At 46.8% G+C, this 19,144-nt stretch overlaps 1 protein-coding gene across 4 annotated transcripts in view; it reads left to right on the top strand.

Moving 5' to 3' along the window:
• Positions 1-2,413: 2,413 nt before the first annotated feature.
• The window catches only part of PRDM11 (PR/SET domain 11), a 50,856-nt gene continuing 34,125 nt past the window's right edge, over positions 2,414-19,144 (top strand). Inside the window, exon 1 of one of the 4 annotated variants that reach the window (XM_064657828.1) lies at positions 2,414-2,572. Coding sequence is in view for 3 of the 4 variants with exons in the window: in XM_064657827.1 (XP_064513897.1) it covers positions 2,850-3,074 (225 nt within the window). In the remaining variant the exon portion in view is untranslated. Of the gene's footprint in view, positions 2,573-2,600; positions 3,075-19,144 lie in introns of those variants that run through there. The other 3 variants (XM_064657827.1, XM_064657829.1, XM_064657831.1) reach the window with 3 other exon arrangements.

Below are 19,144 nucleotides of genomic sequence, written 5' to 3' on the forward strand. Positions count from 1 at the left end.
GGGGGGGGGGATGGTGAGAGGAGAGAGAGAAGAGAATGGGAGAGGTGGCCAGTGGGCCACTGCTGTGGTTAGTTCAGAAGTTGTCTATGCTGCTCCTTCCTCCTCAAGGGGAAGACTCCACATACTCTTTCCCTGTTCCTGTGTGAAGTCCCTCTGATGGGCTGCAGTTCTTCACAAACTGCTGTTGTGCAGGTCCCCCACAGGGTCACAAGTCCTGCCAGGAAAGTTGTTCCGTTGAGGACTCTTCTCTCTGTGGGTCTACAGGTCTTGCCAGGAGCCTGTTTCCAGTGTGGGCTTCCCATTGGGCCATAGCCTGATTTGGGCATCCAGCTGTTCCAGTGTGGGATCCTTCAGAGGGAAAAAGTAGATATCTGCTCCAACATGGACCTCCATGGGTTGCAGGGCCACAGCCAGCCTCACCATGGTTTTCTCCACAGGCTGCCAGGGAACCTCTTCTCTGACATCTGGAGCACCTACTGCCCCTCCTCCTTCAACTGACCATGGTGTCTGGAGAGCTCTTTGTCTCACATATTCTCACTCATCTCTCTGGCCGCAATTGCTGTTGTGCAATTTTTTCCTCCGTCTGAAATGTGTTATCCCAGAGGCACTACCACAGCTGCTGATGGACTTGGCCTTGACCAGCAGCGGTCTGTCTTGGATCTATTAGACACAGGGAAAGCTTCTGGCAGAAGCCACCCCTTTGCCCCCCATAACCCAAACCTTGCCACACAAACCCAACACACCTTACTATTAAACATATTAAGGCAACTGACACACATTAAGACAGTGCAACTCCCTCTCAATAAATTAGCATGCCTGTGTCTACAAGAAGACATAATAGCTGTTATTTATATTGTACTTACATATTTTCTTTATAAATAAAAGCTTTATGCCTCCCTTTGAGCCTGCTCTTAGAGCCTTTGACTACAGCACCTACAACTAAACTATTACTTCAAATTAGCATGGCGTTCAGTGTGGATTTGTATTACTGCCCTGATTTTTATTGGTTTGTTAATTATTATTTTTTTCTCTCAGTTCATTCATCAATCATATTTACAAACCCGTTGTTGTACTTACTGCCAGATTAGTGTTCTCACACATTTCAGCACACAGACAGAAACTGCAAACTAGGGCAGCTTTATTAGGATCTCTAATATTTCTGAGGAGTTTGAAGGTGCTGACAGCTTATAGTATGTCTTTCCCAGGCAAGTGCAAGTGCCTCAAAGTCCATCTATCTGCAATTACTGGAAGGGGTAAAATTACAGAGCACGCTTTTCCTCTGAGAAGGAATCCTCTCCCCAGAGGTTAGGACTGGGGAACAAAAAGTATATTACAGCTGGAGATCTGACAAATTATACTCCTCTGAACTTCTGAATAATCATCCGTGCCACACTGGCTGCAAGCTTGTTTAGAACCCAAGCTGATTACCTTCCTTGTTGTTTTGCCAGGTAGTTTAACTTTAGTCATACATCAAGACCTAACCCTGAAGTTCTGCCACCCCTCAATGCTCACTGACAGCAATGGAAGCAGCTCAAGGATGGCAGAAGCAGGCCTCTATTGTGCTTGGGCTATGTCCTTTTTTTACTTTTTGTCCTGACTCAACTATTCTCTGCTTCACACCACTCTTTTATAGTAGGCAACTCAGGGTGGAGGGTATGAGGAAAGGGTTTTATTTTTCAGGACTGCAGAAAATGGTGTTTCTCAGGGCTACAGAAAAAGGGAAGTAGTTTCAAATATCCAAGTGGGCACATTGTCACCACAGCCCTGTTTGCATACAAGCCCATTGTCAACCAAAGAAACTGGAAAATTATGGCTATTTATCTATCCTTCTTTTTACCCCCCGTTGTGCCTCTTTTGGCAGAGCAGCTGAAGAGTTTGCATTGTTTCAAATTTAATGCTTGCAGATGGTTTTATTTAGAATCTGTTTTATTGGTGAGACATGCTTCCTCTGTTTATTAAATTATGCCTACTTTTTTGTCATCCATCATGTTGCCCGCAATTTCTGCACAGATCTCGAGGGTAGGGCTGGTTGTTGCTGTTGCCGTTGGGTGGATTACTTTTTTTGGGGGTAATTTGAAATATGATCGAGCTCCGAGCGCCAGGGAAACACGGCTGGTGCTGACATTTTTCTCACAGAAGAGCATGACGTTCCCGACGGGCGAGCAGAAGCGCGGGGCGCTGCCGGTGAGAGGGGCGCCCGGCCAGGGGCAATTCCGCCCCTGCCCCCGGCCGACGGGGGAGCCCCGGGGCACGGCCCCGGGCGGGGGTCACGTCTCGCCGCCGTCGCCCGGAGGCGGGCGGCCCCGAGGGCGCGGGCTGCCGAGTCCGGGCCCGGCTCCGCGGGGCGCCGCGGCGGCTGCCGGGCGGTGGCAGGTGGTGGCCGCGGCAGCGCTCGGAGCGGAGCCCGGCGGCTCCACCGGGCCGGGCCCCCCCGGCCGGCAGCTCCCCCCGCGCGGTGTCCGCGGGCCGCCCGCGCGGTTTGTGTCTTGCGGAGCCCCCTCGAGCCCCCGGGTGGCCGCGGGCGCAGATCGCCGGCGGCTCCGCGCGGAACTCGCCAGCTCGGGAGCAGGAGGTGGGAACCGCGGGCGGTTTGGGTTTGCTCGGCTTCTTCTGGGTTTGTTTGGGGTTTTTTTTCCCCCTGCTTTGTGCGGCTTTTTGGGGTTGGTTTTTACTATTTTCTCCCCTCCTCTTTTCCCAGCTCGGGTATTTGGAGGGAAGGCGGGAGCACCGCTGCCCCGGGAGAGACTCGGCGGGCCGGGCCGGACCGGGCCGGGCGGGCCGGCGGCACCTCCCCCCGGTTCGGGGGGTCCCCGGGCTCGGCCCCCGAACGCCCCTCTCTTCCGTTCTCCATGTCATTTCCTGTGCTAATAAGATGGTGGTCACGGCCGGGAGGGAGGGAGCCGCCGCTGCCGCCTCCGCCGAGCCCGGCCCGGCCCCGGGACCCGTCCTCGCCTGGGACTAGCCAGCGGGGCCGGCGGGGTGGGAGGGCGCAGCCAGCCGGGCTCCCCCCGCCCCTCCCAGGCGGAGCGGGCCCCCCGACGCCGAGGCGGGCTCCCCGCGCCCGCAGCGCCGAGGTGAGTCAGCCTCGCTGGTAGCCAAGGTGGCCACGAAAATGGCTGCGGAGCGACTGGGGGGGGACCCGTCCCAGCCTGGGGGGGGGTCCGGATTAAGGGGTGCCCGCAGCGGGCGGGGCGGCGGCAGCGACCCGCGGGCACAAGTATCGCACCCCCCTCCCCCGCTCTCCCCTCCGGGGCGGGCAGCGCGGAGCCCGGCCCGTCCCCGCCGCTCCCGCCGCGCCGCTCCCGCCCGCGCCGCGGCTGCGCCCGCCCGGCCCCCCCCGCACCCCCGCGGCCGCCAGCGCGGCCCGTGACTGACGCGTCCGGCGGCCAATGGGCGGCGGGGGCGGACGGGCGCGCGCCACATTGGAACGCGGGGGCGGGGCCGCGCGGGGCGCTCCTGGGGGCGGCGGCGGGGAGTGGGACCGGGGTCGGGACCCGAGGGAAACGGGAGTACAGCGGTGGCTGCACCCTGCTTGCGGGCACCGTGCTTGCAGCATCACCCGGGCCCCATGCAGAGCTCCAGGGAAGAGCTGCCCTCGCATAGCTTAACCAGGATGCTCTGTTAACTCCCGTGGAAAAACTGCAAATGCATATTCTTGGGCCTTTTCCCCTCTATTATTTTTTTTAAAGTTACAGAATCTTTCAAGCTTCTTTGTAAATGTTCCTGTATTCCTTGTCGTATTTCTAAGGGAAACAGAAGATGCCTCCCACCTTGCCTTTCAGATTCCCGAGAAGAAAAAAAAAAGCTGGCCTGTGGGCAAAACTGTTGGCTTAGTGTTGCTTCCTCTTTCTCCTGTGATTAATGCCTCTCATTAATGGGAGGAGAACTGGCAGAACCAGCTTAAAAAAATACCAGCCTAACTGTAAGATAAGGTTGTTTTCGAGCACTGCAGGTGTGTGCAGTGTTTTGTTGAGCAGCAAAAGAGCCCCAGCCCCAAATATCCAGCAGCCCCCTGGATCCAATCCTGCTGGTGAGGTTTGACTCCCTTGAATCCCAGAGAGACTGGCAGAGCATGAGCTCACTGCCGGGATTGGGCTTTGTGTCCCCTAAATTTCTGTTTGTCCAGTCACCAAGATTATAAGCAGTGAAAGCCGAAATGGAAATGACCCTCCTGTCTCTCTGATGGATTTTGTATAAACCCCACAATAGATGCACATGTCTGATGAGGACGGTGTTTTTTCAAGTGCAGGCTGCAATCGGAAACGAAAGTGTTCAGTTGATGGGTGTTTGCTTCTTGCAAGGGATGCTCAGACCAAAGGTGCTTCTGCTCAAAAAAGAATAGTTTAACACAGGACTGAGTGATGTAGAGCTCTTGAATCACATGCAGCCTGCAAAGAGTTCAAGTGTCGGGGCTGTTGGTGGGGCCAGCAGGACTGTGTTAGTGAAGGAAGGGTTGGCTAGCTGGAACTGCTCACCAGGGAGGATTTGAGGTAGCCACGGGAGATGCTGAAGGTTGCCTTGGCTCTTGGCTAGATGCTGAATTGGCCAATCCCACTGCAGTGTGGAGTAGCAGGATAGGGGAAGTCACAGTTCCCTCCTGCCTAGGAGTAATGTCAAAAGCTGCTGCTCCTTCTGGCTCTTTGTGGGGCATGAAGGAAGTCCTGCAGTTCTCAACTCAGTGCTGGCTTTGGTGTGGAGCTTTCTGGTTTTGGGATACCAGCCTGTTACTCCTTTAGCATCTTTGTGGACCATGCATGAGGCATGGTGTTTTCTGGGCCAGTTTATGGGGGACTCTCTCAATGCGAGCCTTACTAGTCGCTGATAGCAATTACTTGCACTTTTTTGACAATTAAAGAGAAGGATTATTGTGAGTGTGATACCTGATTTTAAATAGTAATGGCAAAAGCAAGAACTTCTCTGAAACGTTATTTGTTATGAACTGAGGCAAGGTCCATCTAATTGGAATGGGGTGGGGGCAGGTTGTTGCTTGTATTCCTTGCTGGAAAGTGATGGACCTGCTTGAGATGGGTAGGAGCAGTGTAAAGGTTGTGTCCACGAGTACTGCAAGAAGAGCCTGAAGCAGGAGGGCTCCTCCACTGCAGCAGGCTGGTATTGTGATTGGGGGCCCACAGGCATTGTGGTCAGTGGAAGTTGCCACCCTGAGTCAGGAATCAAAGTATATGTATATATTGAGGAGAAAAACAATAAGCCCAGGCAAGAGAGGTCTTTTTATAGAGAGTACTGTGTACACTTTATCCTTCTGTGTTTTTTTTAATATTCTTTTTTCCTTTTTGTAACTCCCGTCTCATGCTGGTTAATTCCCAAGTGGAGTTGTGGTTTTTTTAAGCTTTTTTTCCCTCATGTCCATTTATGTAAGAGAAGTACGTGCTTTTACCTAGCTCTTTATTCTTAAAGTTGCTGTTAGCAGGGCCTGTCTCATGCTGGTTCAGCTGTAAGTGCTACTAAACCATTTCCAGAGCTCTTAAAATACTGCCTATCATTCATGTCATTTTGGAGTAGCATATTTAAAATTGTTATTCCCAGCCCAGTGTTGTTACATAGGTGTGAAGATTTGCACAGAGAAACTAAAATAGTCCCAAAGACAAAATGTTTTGGGTTTGCCTTTAGTTTGATAAATAATAATACTGTAGGTTAACTGGGGGTCCTCCAGAAGGAAGAAATAAACTGTTAAAATTTGATCTGAAGATACAAGTCAGGGTAGCTGTGAGAAGTAGCTATTCTTGTTCCCAGCGGCTTGAGTGCGGATGGGAACTTCTGATGCCTCTTTTGCGTTGGGAACATGTGTATCTGAGACCTATGGTTTTCCTAAGTAAAAACAAGCAAACATCTCTTTTATTCTTCAATTTGGATTGCAGCTTTCTGGCATTTTTTAAGAAATCTGAAGTCAGTTGGATGCACATCAAGGTATGCTTGATGTATCTTCTTGCATCAGTGTTGAGTTGACTGATCTGGTCTATCACCTGAGCACAAACCCTTGCAACCCCAGGGTTGAGAGCTGCTTGAGGCACAGGCTGGGGAAGGGGAGTCAGCACGTGCAATTCAGCTTGCATTGAGCAAGTGGCAAAATTCCTCCTGGCCTGCCACTGGGCAGCCTGGCTGTGGGATGCTTACTTCGCTGCTTCATGTTTCGCTCCTTGTCATGCTTGTGGTGTATTTCATTGCAAGTGCGTCTGTACAGCACTCCTGCCTGAGGCTCTGTTGTAGTGGGTGAAGTTTCTTGGACCAGAGCTCTTGTGCAGCTGCAGACAGTTTTAGTGCCTCCTCTTGCACTGACCTCTCTTCAGCAGTGGAGTAAAGAAGGCTTTAATTTCACAGGCTTTTCCCTTCTTCCTGTGACCTCTTCTCTGCTACTGAAGGCGTTTATAAATAAAGCCTCTAGAGCAATGTTCCATCTAAAGCTGCATAGTGAAATGTTGCTTTTCAGGAATCCCTGCTAGTTAAACTTGCCTGTACAAGTGGGTTCCCGTAGCAAGTCCAGCCACCCAAAGAAAAAGCAGAGATAAGGTGAGAGGTTTGTATCACCCTTAATGGCATCTTCAGAAAGAAGATGAGGGAAAAGTGCTTTGGAAAGGGAGGAAGTTTGCAGATAAAAGAGGCCAAAAAGCAATGGAAAACACAGCCATTCTGGGACATCTTTGAAAGGTGGGAGCAGCCAAGGTGGATGGAGAAAAAATCTGGTGAGGAGGGCAACACAAGTATCCCATGTTAGAGAACCTTTTCTTTATAATGCCCACCATGTGATAGGCACTACAATGCTGATAGAAAAGACCAGGAGGATTGAGAGCAAGGAGGCAAAAAAGCAGAGGTGAAGGGGTAAATTTTGACTTGACATCTAGAATCATGTTTGCAATGTGGTTTTTTTAGAAGTCTAGTCACTGTCTTCACCACGTAGGCTTTGGACTTCCACTAGAGTCAGTGAAGGTGGTACTAGCACTGACATTTTTCCTCCTTCCATTCCAACCTCTACACATAATTGTCAGAGCCTGTGTTTCTGCAGAGAGACAATCAAGCAATTAAGAACATTGACACTTAAGGCTTTGCTGTTATGCTTCTGGGTCATTGATCCGTTCGTGGGAGCAGGATAGTTTGTATCCTTCAGAGCTGTTGCTCAAATGCCTCGTTATCCTTTAGGACTGGGAGGCAGTACTCTGGCATTTCAGACTCAGGACAGTTTCCCTGCAGTCAAAAGGTAAAAACATTATACATATAATTTAAGATTTAAGCTGCAGAAACTGGCAGCCTCCAGAGGGAGATCAGTAATGCGTACTGCAGAACTGTTTCAGTGCAGTTCCTCAGTCATGGACAGCCATAGTAAGGGGCCCATCAGAAAGGTCAATCATAAGCCAAGTTGTCCAGTTTGAACACACTCTGATAAATGGCTTGGTTTCTCTGCCCCCTTTCTTCTCTTCTCCTTATGCTTTGGCTTTTCAGAAAGACTAGTTTTACTTCGCCTGTAGTGACTTGTCCCAGAGAAGGGACTGCTGTTCTAAAGTCTCGGCATTGAGCCCTACCAGGGCTGCCACTCCCAGCGGCTCAACCGGGCTGCCTGTGCTGCTGTCAGCTGAGGGCTGGCTTTTGCCGGTGGAAACTTAAGTGTGGGTACTGGGTGAGATGTATAAGGACAGAGTGGTAAAAGTGCATGGGAGGTGATGTGGGGGATTATCTTGTGTGCCAGCTATAGAATTGCTGTAATTAGCTCCCCCTGAGAGTCAGTGGTGCTCCTGCCTTGCGCACTGGGGAGCTGATACACTGAGCATCCTTTGCCAGCCCCCAAGGCAAGTCATTGCTGCATGCTGCAGAGCACTCTCTCCAGGCTCCTGACTATGGATCAGGCCATCTTGGGCTTCAATGGCCCCCACTAACATCCTTTCAGTGTTGAAGGCTGGTACTTGGAGCTGATATTGGTCAGGGCCATCAGGCATTTGCAGGCTGATAATCATTTTGAAATATTGGCCAGTACATTCTTTTTTTGGTACAATGAAGCTTGATTTTGAAAATGTATCATATAAGCTGTATCATAATATGCTGAGTGGAGTTAAATGTGGTTCTTCAGCTGCAGATTAAGTGTACATAGCATCTTCCTGGAAAGACGTCATGAGTTTGACTGGGATTACCTTTCCGCTCCCAGCATGTTCCTCTTTACACCTTTCATTTCTATAAACCTTGACTTCCTCATGTCTGTGTATATCTAGGGGGTTTGCTGTTGTTTGGTTTTTTAAAATCTCTCTTCTTCTGAGGCTGCTGGAGTACTTCATGTGGTCTTCTGTTTTCTTTACATTGGAAACCTCTTGCCTGGAAAGGCTAATGATAATGTTAAATATGCCACAGTTCGCAGAGTCCAGTCTTTTTATTCCTTCAGATGAAATGAATGAAAACACTTGGACACTGACTTCAGGAAAAATCAATACTGATGAGACAGAAACATACTTTTATGAACAATTAAATATGGTCTGTAGTTGTCATATTTCACACCGAGGCATGCAGACTATCTTTTCTGAGATCAGATTAGTTCAATCAGCTTTTGAAGAAACTTTTTAATTACTAATTTTCTCTTCCCGTCGTGATTGGAAAGAGAACATTCTTAGGTATGATATGTGTGTAAGTTGCTTTGTTCCTTGAGAAATTTTACCTAAATCAAGTAGTTAAGGACTAGTGTTTGGGTGTAGTGGTATCTCACCCTTGGCACAGAGTCACACCAGCTAATGCTGCATTGCTGTTGCAAAGGCAGTACCTCCAGGATGGTGGATCCACTTACTGCATCTCCTGGATGTGTTGAGAGCTTGCACCAACTAAATCAGATGCTAATGTATCCTTTTTAGGTTTGATGGACTTAACGGGTGGTTGGTTGGGTTTTTTTAACTAGGTCTCATTCCTAGTCAGGTGATGAAATTCTGTTAGGGTAGTTGGTGAACTTTGTAGTCCCTCAGTGACTTATGTATGTGAAGTGACTCTGACGTGCTCCCTCTGCTTATTGGACTGGAATTGAATGAGTTCTTGGGCTCTTTTCATGCTTCTGTTAATCAGCGTTTTAAAATTGTCCATAGCATAAAGGACCAGGTATTTCTGTGCAACCTGATACCTTTATGTAGAAGACGCACTTGAAGAGTGGGGGTTACACAAATGGACCCAGAAGTGCTTGGCCCATGCTGGAAATTTTTTTCTGGTTAGCTGTGTTACAATCTACAGGGTTTGAACACCTCTCTCTCTCTGTGGAAGGGAATGTGCAGATCAAGTGGTGGTAGTGGTGCATTCAGCACACGGATATCTGATTTCTTGGCAGATCCGACACTGGAGTATCTGGACTCCTGCCTGCCCCAAGGAAAAGGGTCGGTGTGACCCATGCTCAACCAGTACTTATCCAAGCCAGTAACATGAGCCCCTAACCTGTAGACAGATTTACCAGCTCTGAATAATGTCTGTTGTGCTGTGAGACCTTATCTTCCTAATGGCCTGCAAGAGGGTACAAATGAGGAGAAATAAATATGGCTCTTGCTTTTGCTTCCTATGCATTTTGTGGAACTGTCAATTTGTTCTCATTCTTCCAGCTGTGTTCATTAGTGCTTTTAAAAGATTGAGCTAGTTTGTCAGAATTTTGGGAACAAGTATGTTTTGCTCCTACCTTCTCATTTTCCCCCAAATATTCTTTCCCTTTTTGCTGAACAAGTAAAAAGAAAGGAGCCACTTGCCTTGTCCTGAAGCTCAGGTAGAGTGAAACCACTGTAACAAGCATAGAGGAACTGTCATGTAACATCCTTCAACAGAAATGAACAGGCACCAACTGGATAAATGGTGCCAAAGCAGGATTTTATCTTTATTTTGCATCTATACGCACAGATCCCAATGGAATGGGGATCCCCCTGCACCTGGCACTGCCTTCCTAGAGGTATCCGTGCTGCAGAGGCTTTACAATTTGACTGTTGATTCCTGAAGCTTTTGAGTTGGGTGGTGGGAAGGGGCATTGCTCAATAACCAGGTGCCTACTGGAAGTCCAGAGGTCTCTTGGAAGGGTGGCAGTTTCTCATCTGCCTTTGGGATAAAGAGTTTTGGATTGTGATTTGTAAGTAATACCTTCTGCTCAAGAAACTTTCCGTCATGTGGCTGTATCAAGGGTGAAATTGTGTTTTGTTGTTCGTGACAGAATTTAAGGGCAGTCTTACAAAAAAAATTGATGTATATAAAGGCAGACCAGCAGCTGGTTGTTGCTTTTGAGTGTGGTGTTGGCTTTGTGCAGGAAAAGGGACCTCCAGCAAAATGCACTGAGTTTTCTGACTCAGTGGGGCAGTTTGAATTTAATGAATAGCTTGGCCATGGCTTACAGATGTGTGTGTGAGCCTGTCCATCCTGTCTGGTCTTCTGACACCACTAAACATTTGACACTGGAAGAAAAAGACAAAGTATTGCAGGTAATTTTTTTTTTTTTTTTTTTTTTTTTAGGAAAAGAAAAAGCTGGAACTTCTAGAAAAGTGTTAAGTGAAAGCTTGTCTTGTTAGAATATGGATGTGCTTTCAGAGGGGCTAATTTAGACACTAAGGAAATATATGTGGAGCTGATTGCTGGCCGGGTGCCAGTCACTGAAGGGCACCGGAGGCTGAAATGCCAGGCACTGCTGGTAGTGCTGGCACTTCAGCTCATGACGGTTGGGTTGCATGAATTATCTCTCTGCCTTCCAGCTAATTTTATCCTGTTGATTTTTCATGAATCATTTCCCATCTCTGCGGGTTAGAAATTAAAGTGGAAGTTTGCTAGCCAGAATAGCCACATCTGCTATTTAGAAAATAGTGTCTGGGGTTTGCTTCCTGCCCACCCCTGCGCCTTCCCTTCCCTTTCCCTTTTTACCTCCATCATTGTTCAAATACATGAATCACTAGTGTTGCTCACCCACAGAAATTTTCAGGCTGGCCAACCTGCATGAGTGCTGGGGTCCTCTGGATGTGCATGACCTCAGTGTGGGTGGCTGGGCAATGGGGGCGGCAGGCGGGTGCTGAGTGCTGTGTGGCGGGGTCCCAGGTGCACAGTGAGGCTGGCAGGACCTCACTGGAGCATCTTGAGTTTCCTGCATGTGCCTTATAAAACATTAAAGGCACTTTTCCCTCTCCCAGCACAGCAGAAGAGTAGGAGTGAGGTGGTGGCCTAGCCTGTTGCATGCCTACCCAAGCGCTTCCTCACTTCGGCCTTTTTGTCTGTCCATGGACGAGAGTAGATCATTTGGGCAGTAAAGTCACATCTCTGCTTCCCTTTGTTGAGCTGTGTGCTCTTGATTTCCATTGAGGCTGACGTCTGGGCCAGCAGCAGGGAAAGGATAAGTTCATTATCCAGAAGTTGAGCACTACAAGTAGGGATCCAGGGACACATATAGCAGTTGTATAGCTTGGGGCCCTGTGGGTAAGCAAAGTTTTGCTGGCAGCTGTGCTAAGGAAAAAGCACATTCCCATTAAACATAGTGAGCATTAGGTGAATGAGAGGAGGTCTCTAGCTTGATGATGTTCATTTTTAATCAGTCTTGGGATCACAGCAAATGCAGGAGACTGAAAGAGTAATCGTATTGGGACGGTTTTGAAAATTGCCAAGTGGATGGCCCAGGAAATGAGAGGCTGAGTAGCATGACACCAATCCTGGGTGAATATAAAGTTATTCATGCTTGAAAACTGGTGTTACAGAACGTGTCTTGTACTTCTTAAAACAGGTCTGATTTTGTTCTTTCAGAAGCTTATCATTGGCTTAAAGAAAGATCTGTAGATGTGATATATTTACATATAGAAGCATTTAAGTCAGTGCATGAGAACCCAGTTAATATCTAATGCCAGGGAATATTAATAAAATACGAATGGCTTAGGAACTGAAGGTAGTGATTGATAGAGAGTCAGCATCCAATAAATATACTGAAGTGGCAGTATAAATAGTAAAGAGGATGAAGGATACTCTAAGGTAAAGGACAGTATTAGCACACTAATAAATCAACTGTTTGCAGATTAACTTTAAGCTGAACATAGAAAATGGTTTTTCAGCATCAAAAGATCACAGTTCTGGCATTGCTACTTTAGATGAGTGGAGCAAATAATCCAGCTATTTTAAGCTAGAGCTTGATCATTTTACAGAAGAGTCTCTGCAACATGATATGTGGAGGCTGCATTTTCAAAGAAGTAGACTTGATGACCCTTCCCTTCAGATGAGAGGAAGGGAGAAGCTAGTTTTGCCTGACGCTTACTCAGTGATGCAGAAGAAAGTATGACACCACTGACAACATGTGAAGATGAAACATGTTTGGTGGATTGTAGCTGTTGATAGGGGCAGGATGGTATAATGCAGTTGGTTTGGTAAATGGAGCCATTGAAACAAAATAATTTTCATGCAGCCAAGTGAAGAGTTATGAATCTGGAAAGGCACGTCCTGAACGTGATCTGCGAAGGGAGGCTGTGTCCTGAGCAGTCTTGTGTGAGAACATGGGGGTCAGAATGGGCAGGCAGCTCTGGGGAGCTTTCTGTGCCAGGTCCTAGCTGGAAAAGACAACCATGATTTTGGACACAAACAGGGCGGTAATGAATCAGGGTGAGGAGGTAGTTTTATGTCTGTAACCCTTACATTTACTTCAGACTCAGTCTCACATCAGTGTGGCTTTCTAGTGCCAGCATCTTGAAGCAATGTAGAGAAAATTGGAAGGATTACACAGCAGAATGATGAAAATTGTTGGAAAACTGAGAAGATATTGCATGGGTACATATCCAGGGCTCTGCTATGTATGCGGTTTAACTCAGTGCTTATCACTATTGCTATCCAAACACCTTTCAGTAGTGCTTTAAGGAAGAAGGCTTACACCTGCCACTTAGTTGTACGCTTATTCTGTCCTTGGGGAGAAAAATGTTGGTGGAATAGCATCTAGTTTTAGTACTGGGGTTTTGTGTCTGTTTGTTCTAACTTTATAAATGAAGGTATATATTTATGTTGAAGAAGCCAAAGGCAAAGGAGTGCAACTGGCAGTTCTGACCAAAGATGGTCAGAACACCATTAACCTGGGAAGCAATTCTTTCCATTTGTTCAAAGCAATGTCCCAAGATGCCAGATATTTCAGCCTTTCCCACCTAGTTGCAGGACCCTTTGAAAGAACAACTGACTGGTGCCCAGGACTAGAGAAGTCATATAAAACTTGTCTCTGAGGGGGATTAACAGTTGAGATGAACTTCTGATGAAGTGTTGACTTCTCTCCCTCTTGCTAGACTCAGATGGAGGCTTTTGTCCTGTTTGTAGGCTAAAGGTAAGGGAATGGGACATACAGGGGATTGGTCAGGTTGACCTAATTCTCCTTCCTACCCTTAAACTGTGAATCTGAGATCAATGCAAGGAACTGAGCACAACAAAAATGAGAAGTTTCCATGTATTTTAAAATTGCAAGTCACATATTCCTTCAACTGTAGTACCTGCCTTGGTTCTGTGGCATGTCACACTGTTTCAGAGGCTTTTAGGCTGCATGGGAGCTTTATCTTGTTAGCATCCTGGTTTTTTGAGTCCTTACTGAGCACTTAACATAGGGAAGTTGCATCAAATAATATCTGGTTTGCATACACTTGTGCTGATCCATGACAGCATATGGGTCATCTTTCTACTCTTAGATCAACAAAGGGCAAATGCTCCCAACTGACCATAATACAGAATTTCATGTCAAATCTTTTAGTCATCAGCATTTTCCATCTTCACTAGAAGCCACCATAAAACAAACTTAAGACTGGTTCAGGGGTTTTTTCAGAGGTTCTCTTCCTTCTTCCCCCTCTGAAACGCATCTGTCATGAAGTGGATCATGGCAGGTTTTGATAACCTGTTTTGCCAATGAACCATGTAGGAGTGACAGTGTGAACACATCTTGCATCCATTTGAAATGACAGGAGGAGTTCCAGGTTGGCAAATAGGAATTTCCCTATTCCCAACCTGTCTGCAGTCAGGATGACAGCGGGGAATTTGGTGGTGTGGCACCCCTATGCTGTTTGTCATGTCAGTTGCTGGTCTTGGGCTAGTCATTAAACCACTGTGAACTCTAAGCCCTCCCTGCTGGAAAACAGGTTTAAGTCTTTGTGGTTTTGAAGCTTCCTCTCCAACCTTCTTCAGAAAGCTGCAGAAAAACTGGTAATTTTTCCAGGTATCTTTCATGTAGTCCTGACATTCTTCAGCGTTCTTTCGAAACTCAAAGAATGTAGTGGAGTAATTGGCAATGATTTAAACAAGTCCTGATCACAGTCCATGGCTGCTCAAATCCTACATCATGCATGCCCTATAATTTTCACTAATTAAGTTTGAATTTGTGACTGCTTCAGCTTGTCTCCAGCTGTGCTGGCTGCATTCAGCCCTGCTCTGTGGCTGTCAGAGAAGAGTCCTGGTTTTGCAGCAGGTTGGGAGGCAGGTCATCGGCTCTTGCCGTGCCACCACCAGCCTTCACTGTGCCAAGGCGCTGCTTTGCTGCACCACAGGGTGGAGGACAGCTGCATCCACAGGAGCGTTGTACTTTTGGGGGGAAAGTTACGCCAGCACTGTGGCAACTGTCAAGGCAAAAGCAATTTTCCTAGTGGCGCATTGGGTTATATCTGTCTGTGGACAGTGGTCCTCCTCTGAGCAAACTGGTTCTCCCTCTTATTTTGTGGGATCTTTTAGTGTTTGATTTGGCTGCGAGCATGAGCTGCATAGCCAGCTGGTACTTCATAAAGTGACCTGAAGTGGTTGGCATGGCCAAGGACCTTGGTAAACGAATTCACCTCAGGGAGAACGGTCAGCCTGGGTCTTCCATGGCTGCATGGGGAGGAGAGCTCAGAGCCTTGAATGCTGTGCTTTATTCCCCCTTCTCAGCTCATCAGTAGCCGACTGTTCTGGATTACTATTTCTGGTAATAATATGCAACTGTAGAAAAAGCGTATGAACTCAAGTCCATCTTTCACCATGGGCCTGCACTTTAAAAACGTGGTACAAGCTGTGCGAGAACTTTCTTAAAAGAAGAGGGGATGACCTCCAGAAGGCCAGCAGAGAGAAACTGAGTGAAGGAGCTGTGTGCTGAGAAGGGGATGGATTCCTATATGACTGTTTCACATGCAAGAATGTCCCAGTCTGGGAAACCTGCCAGTAAAATGTAAAATTAAAGCTCTGTTTTGGAGGCTGATCCATGCAGATAAGAGTCTGTGACTGTTAACTAATAACTACAAGAGGGGCAGTGATAAAGGCAGCATACTCGAGGACAGGAATTCACAGGTTTGTTCATGTTTAACCCCATTTGGAGGTTTTTTCCTGCATTAGAGATTAACAACTCAGATGTTCTTGTGTTTTCTACTTCCCTGATTTTGAGCAATATGGTAAAATCACTGGGAATCTTAACCTATGTCATGCAGAAATGTGACAGGTCCTCGCCTACTTTTGAAGAAAACAGGAGAGGTTATGTGGCAGTGCCTGTGAACCTGGGGACAACCCAGGGACGCCTCTTGGGATTTGTAGCAGTCACACTGGTGTCCTGGGCCCACTGAGGACCGTTGTGCTTCATACCACAACTGCCTTTGCTGTCCAAAGAGCTTGATGTTGTGTGCAAACAGCACCTGAACGTCACAGCATCTCTCTCACCTGGGGATTGTCCTCTCTGACATGCTGCTAGGACTTTACAGTAGGCTGTGTGCACATTGACATTTGGAGGGCCGAACGTCCTGGTGGGCGCAGGAACATACACGTGGGAGGCCAAGTACCCCCTGGGAATACCTTTAGCAGTAGGAGCCTGCTCTCCTTATGCTTCTTGACATCACCTGAAATCTTCAGAGGCTCTTCATATTTAGGTGCTAGAACAAACACAACAATAAAAATTGCCAGTAAAACCCCACAACAATGAAGTGGAGGGAGTGAAAACTGCAGAATGTGAACTCTTGTAGCTGTGGAAAATTAAAGGGGGAGGAGAAGGGGCAAGAAAGAGAAACTAATGGGCAGTGAAATTAGGAAAAATTAAACACCGCTTTAAATAAATCAGAAGATAAAAGAGTCCTAAAAGCACAGTCATCTGCTGAGGTCTGGAACTGGAGAAATCTCATGTGTTTCTTTTCTGGCAGAAAAGCTAGAAGATGGTACCAGTTACAGCAGCAGCGTAATGCTCTCTGTTGTAGCAGTAGCTTGGGAAATTACCAAATAGCAGCTACTAGAGCAGTACTTTTTAAAGTTTGCTGTTCTGACTAACTTGCTTTCAGGGATTCTAAAAGGGCTGGCTGAGCAGCGCTCTCTGGGTCATAAACGCTAATTTAAAAATAATTTTTTTTTAAAAAAAGCATACATAATGACTTAGACTGAAAAAATGTTGTGTGTTACTCATAAGGAAGTAAGCCAATTTCAAGTTTAATTGGGCAAGCTAGAACACTAACTGCAATCTGATGTTTACTTCCAGTAAAATAATGTAATAGCTGATATGTATTGTTTTGTTCATGATTTGAGGGGGTGTTAATTGTAATATTCAGTCTGTACTGATTTTTTAAAAATCATTCTTTTCTAACAGTGTGATTTTCTGGTGTTGCTGTAATTTTACTTGATAAAGGTAAAACTGTTGGTATGTCTTGCATGTTTATTTAAGTGAAGTTGTGCCACAGGTCATGGGAATAAACAGGTAGGATGATTCAGTGTGTCACACACACGCTGTTGGAGTGAGTCCAGAGGAGGACTGTGAAGATCAGAGGGCTGGAGAACCTCCTGTGAAGACAGGCTGAGAGAGTTGGGGTTGTTCAGCCTGGAGAAGAGAAGACTCTGGGGAAACCCTATTGTTGCCTTTCAGTACTTGAAGGAGACTTGTAAGAAGGCTGGGGACAAACCTTTTAGAGGGACCTGTAGGAACAGGACAAGGGGGAATGGCTTTAAACTGGAAGAGGATAGATTTAGATTAGATATTAGGGAGAAATTCTTTACTGTGAGGATGGTGAGACACTGGAACAGGGTGCTCAGAGAAGCTGTGGCTGCCCCATCACTGGAAATATTCAAGGCCAGATTGGATGGGGTTTTGAGCAGCCTCGTCTAGTGGAAGGTGTTCCTGCCTATGGCAGTGGGATTGGAACTAGATGATCTTTAAGTCCTTTTCAGCCCAAGTCATTCTATGATTCAATGCATAAAGAAAAACCTGACTAAATAAAAGGTCACATTTTTTTGTGACAACAGAAGGAGAGCCATTGCTGATAATTGTAGTAGTGTCAGCTGGGAATAGTTTTTTTGGCTTGATGCTAATCAAGTGGCAGGAGTGGGTCTCTTCTCTCATTTAACAAGTGATAGGATGTGAGGAAATGCCTTCAAGTTGCACCAGAGGTGTTTTAGATTAGATATTAGGAAAAATTTCCTCACTGAAGGAGTTATCAAACATTGGAAGAAATTGCCCAGAGAAGTGGCTAAGTCTCCTTTGCTGGAAGATGTTTAAAAGACACGTAGCTGTGGCACTTAAGGATGTGGTTTATTGGTGGACTTGGCAATACTAAGTTTATGGTTGGATTTGATGATTTTAAAGGTTGTTTCCAGCCTAAATGATTCTGTGATTTAGTGATGGACTTGACAGTGCTAGATTTACGTTGGGCTCGATGATCGTGGAGATCATTTGCAGCCAAAATGATCCTTTGATTTTAAGTTTGTTGGTGTCCTGGAAGAAAACGCATCAAATTGGGTTATGTTTGTGGACAACATAAAGTCTGGGCAAGTTGCAAGTAATGAAAAGAGGTGAGTCAGTGGTGGAGTTGGGATTGAATGTGTGCTGAGTGAGACAATGAGTGTGTGAAAGCCTTAAAGCAGTCATCTAGTCTCAGGGCAGGTGGGAGGGCTGACAGGATGCATGATGGCCTGGGAGCTGTCGCAGGAGTGAGAGCTCTTACAGCAGCACGGCAGCTCACCAAAAACAGAACCCGAGCTGGGCACAGTTGGCAGAAAGTAAGTGCATTACTTGGACACAAGCATGGATATCCAGAGCAGGGCCAGGGAGGGTGTTATCTTGGTGCAAGGTGCTGCTCTTGCCAGCACAGGAGTGCTGTGGCCAGTGCTGCACAGGAATGTTGCTGATAAGTTAGAGGGAGTTCAGGGGGCACCATGAGAAGGGAGGGCTGCAAAATGTGCCATACAGTAAAATATGGAGCTTTGTGTGTAAAATAAACACTGTGTTTCTTCCCTTTTTTTTCCCCCCTTGTTTGGAGATATGCTGTAATTTAGCCTGAAGTTCACTGAAGGAAGCACAGTGACCTGCCTTGGCAGAAGGTCAGACTGTGTCATCACAGGGTTTCTCTTGCTCTGTAAGTCTCCATGAGGCAAGAGTGGGAAGGGAAAAGCCACTTTATCTTCAGAGACAGATGTCTGTAACTTTTCCTACTGAAGCCTTGGGGGATATGGGTGTTTTAACTCCAGGTGTCCTGTCTTCCAGGTGTCCAAAATGGAAGTAGTTGGTTGTTCTGATTGAGAGCATCTGCCCTGCAGCCAGTATCCACCTTTCCTGTGCCAGTATAGGCCCCACAGCTAACTAGCTCTGGGGCACCTGTCTCTTCTTGTCTTTTAACATTTTCTCCCTCCCCAAGCTTTTTCCCTCTTCAGCTACTTTACTGCAGACTTTCCAGAAAAGACTTCTCCTTCTCCTTTGGGAAGGGTAAGTAGGCCCTACCTGCACCACCAGCTGGTGCATAGGTACAGGACTGGAGAGCTTCCCTCTTGCTCCAGAGAGCACAGACAAGGGACTCAGCTTGCCAAAATAATGAGCCCCTCTTTGCCCTTAGTATCGCTTTCCTTCTGAATGATGGTGGTAATTCTGAAAGAAAATGTGTTTTGTTTTTGGCATCCTGTACAGGCTTAAAAGTGCATGTGTTTGCCTGTGTCTAGTACTTACGCTGAGGCTTTGCTTTCAGACCACTATATGAATATTAAGTAATGCTCCTTGATACAGCCCTGATAAATGTCTTTCAGGGTGCACATTGACGTGTGAGAAGTGGGACTGGAAGAACTATTCATTTGTTCCCTGGCACAAAGAGGAGCCAGAAAGGTTGGGGATAGTCTTCTTGCTGTAAACAGAGCAGAAATGAAGATCAGACTTCCATGGTGTTCAGCTCCATACAAGCATGTGTGGAATAAAAAAATTCCTGTCTTCAGGGTTTTATGAGCTTAGAACTTGAAT

This window comes from Pseudopipra pipra, chromosome 6, assembly GCF_036250125.1.
Source record: "Pseudopipra pipra isolate bDixPip1 chromosome 6, bDixPip1.hap1, whole genome shotgun sequence".
Lineage (NCBI taxonomy): Eukaryota > Metazoa > Chordata > Aves > Passeriformes > Pipridae > Pseudopipra > Pseudopipra pipra.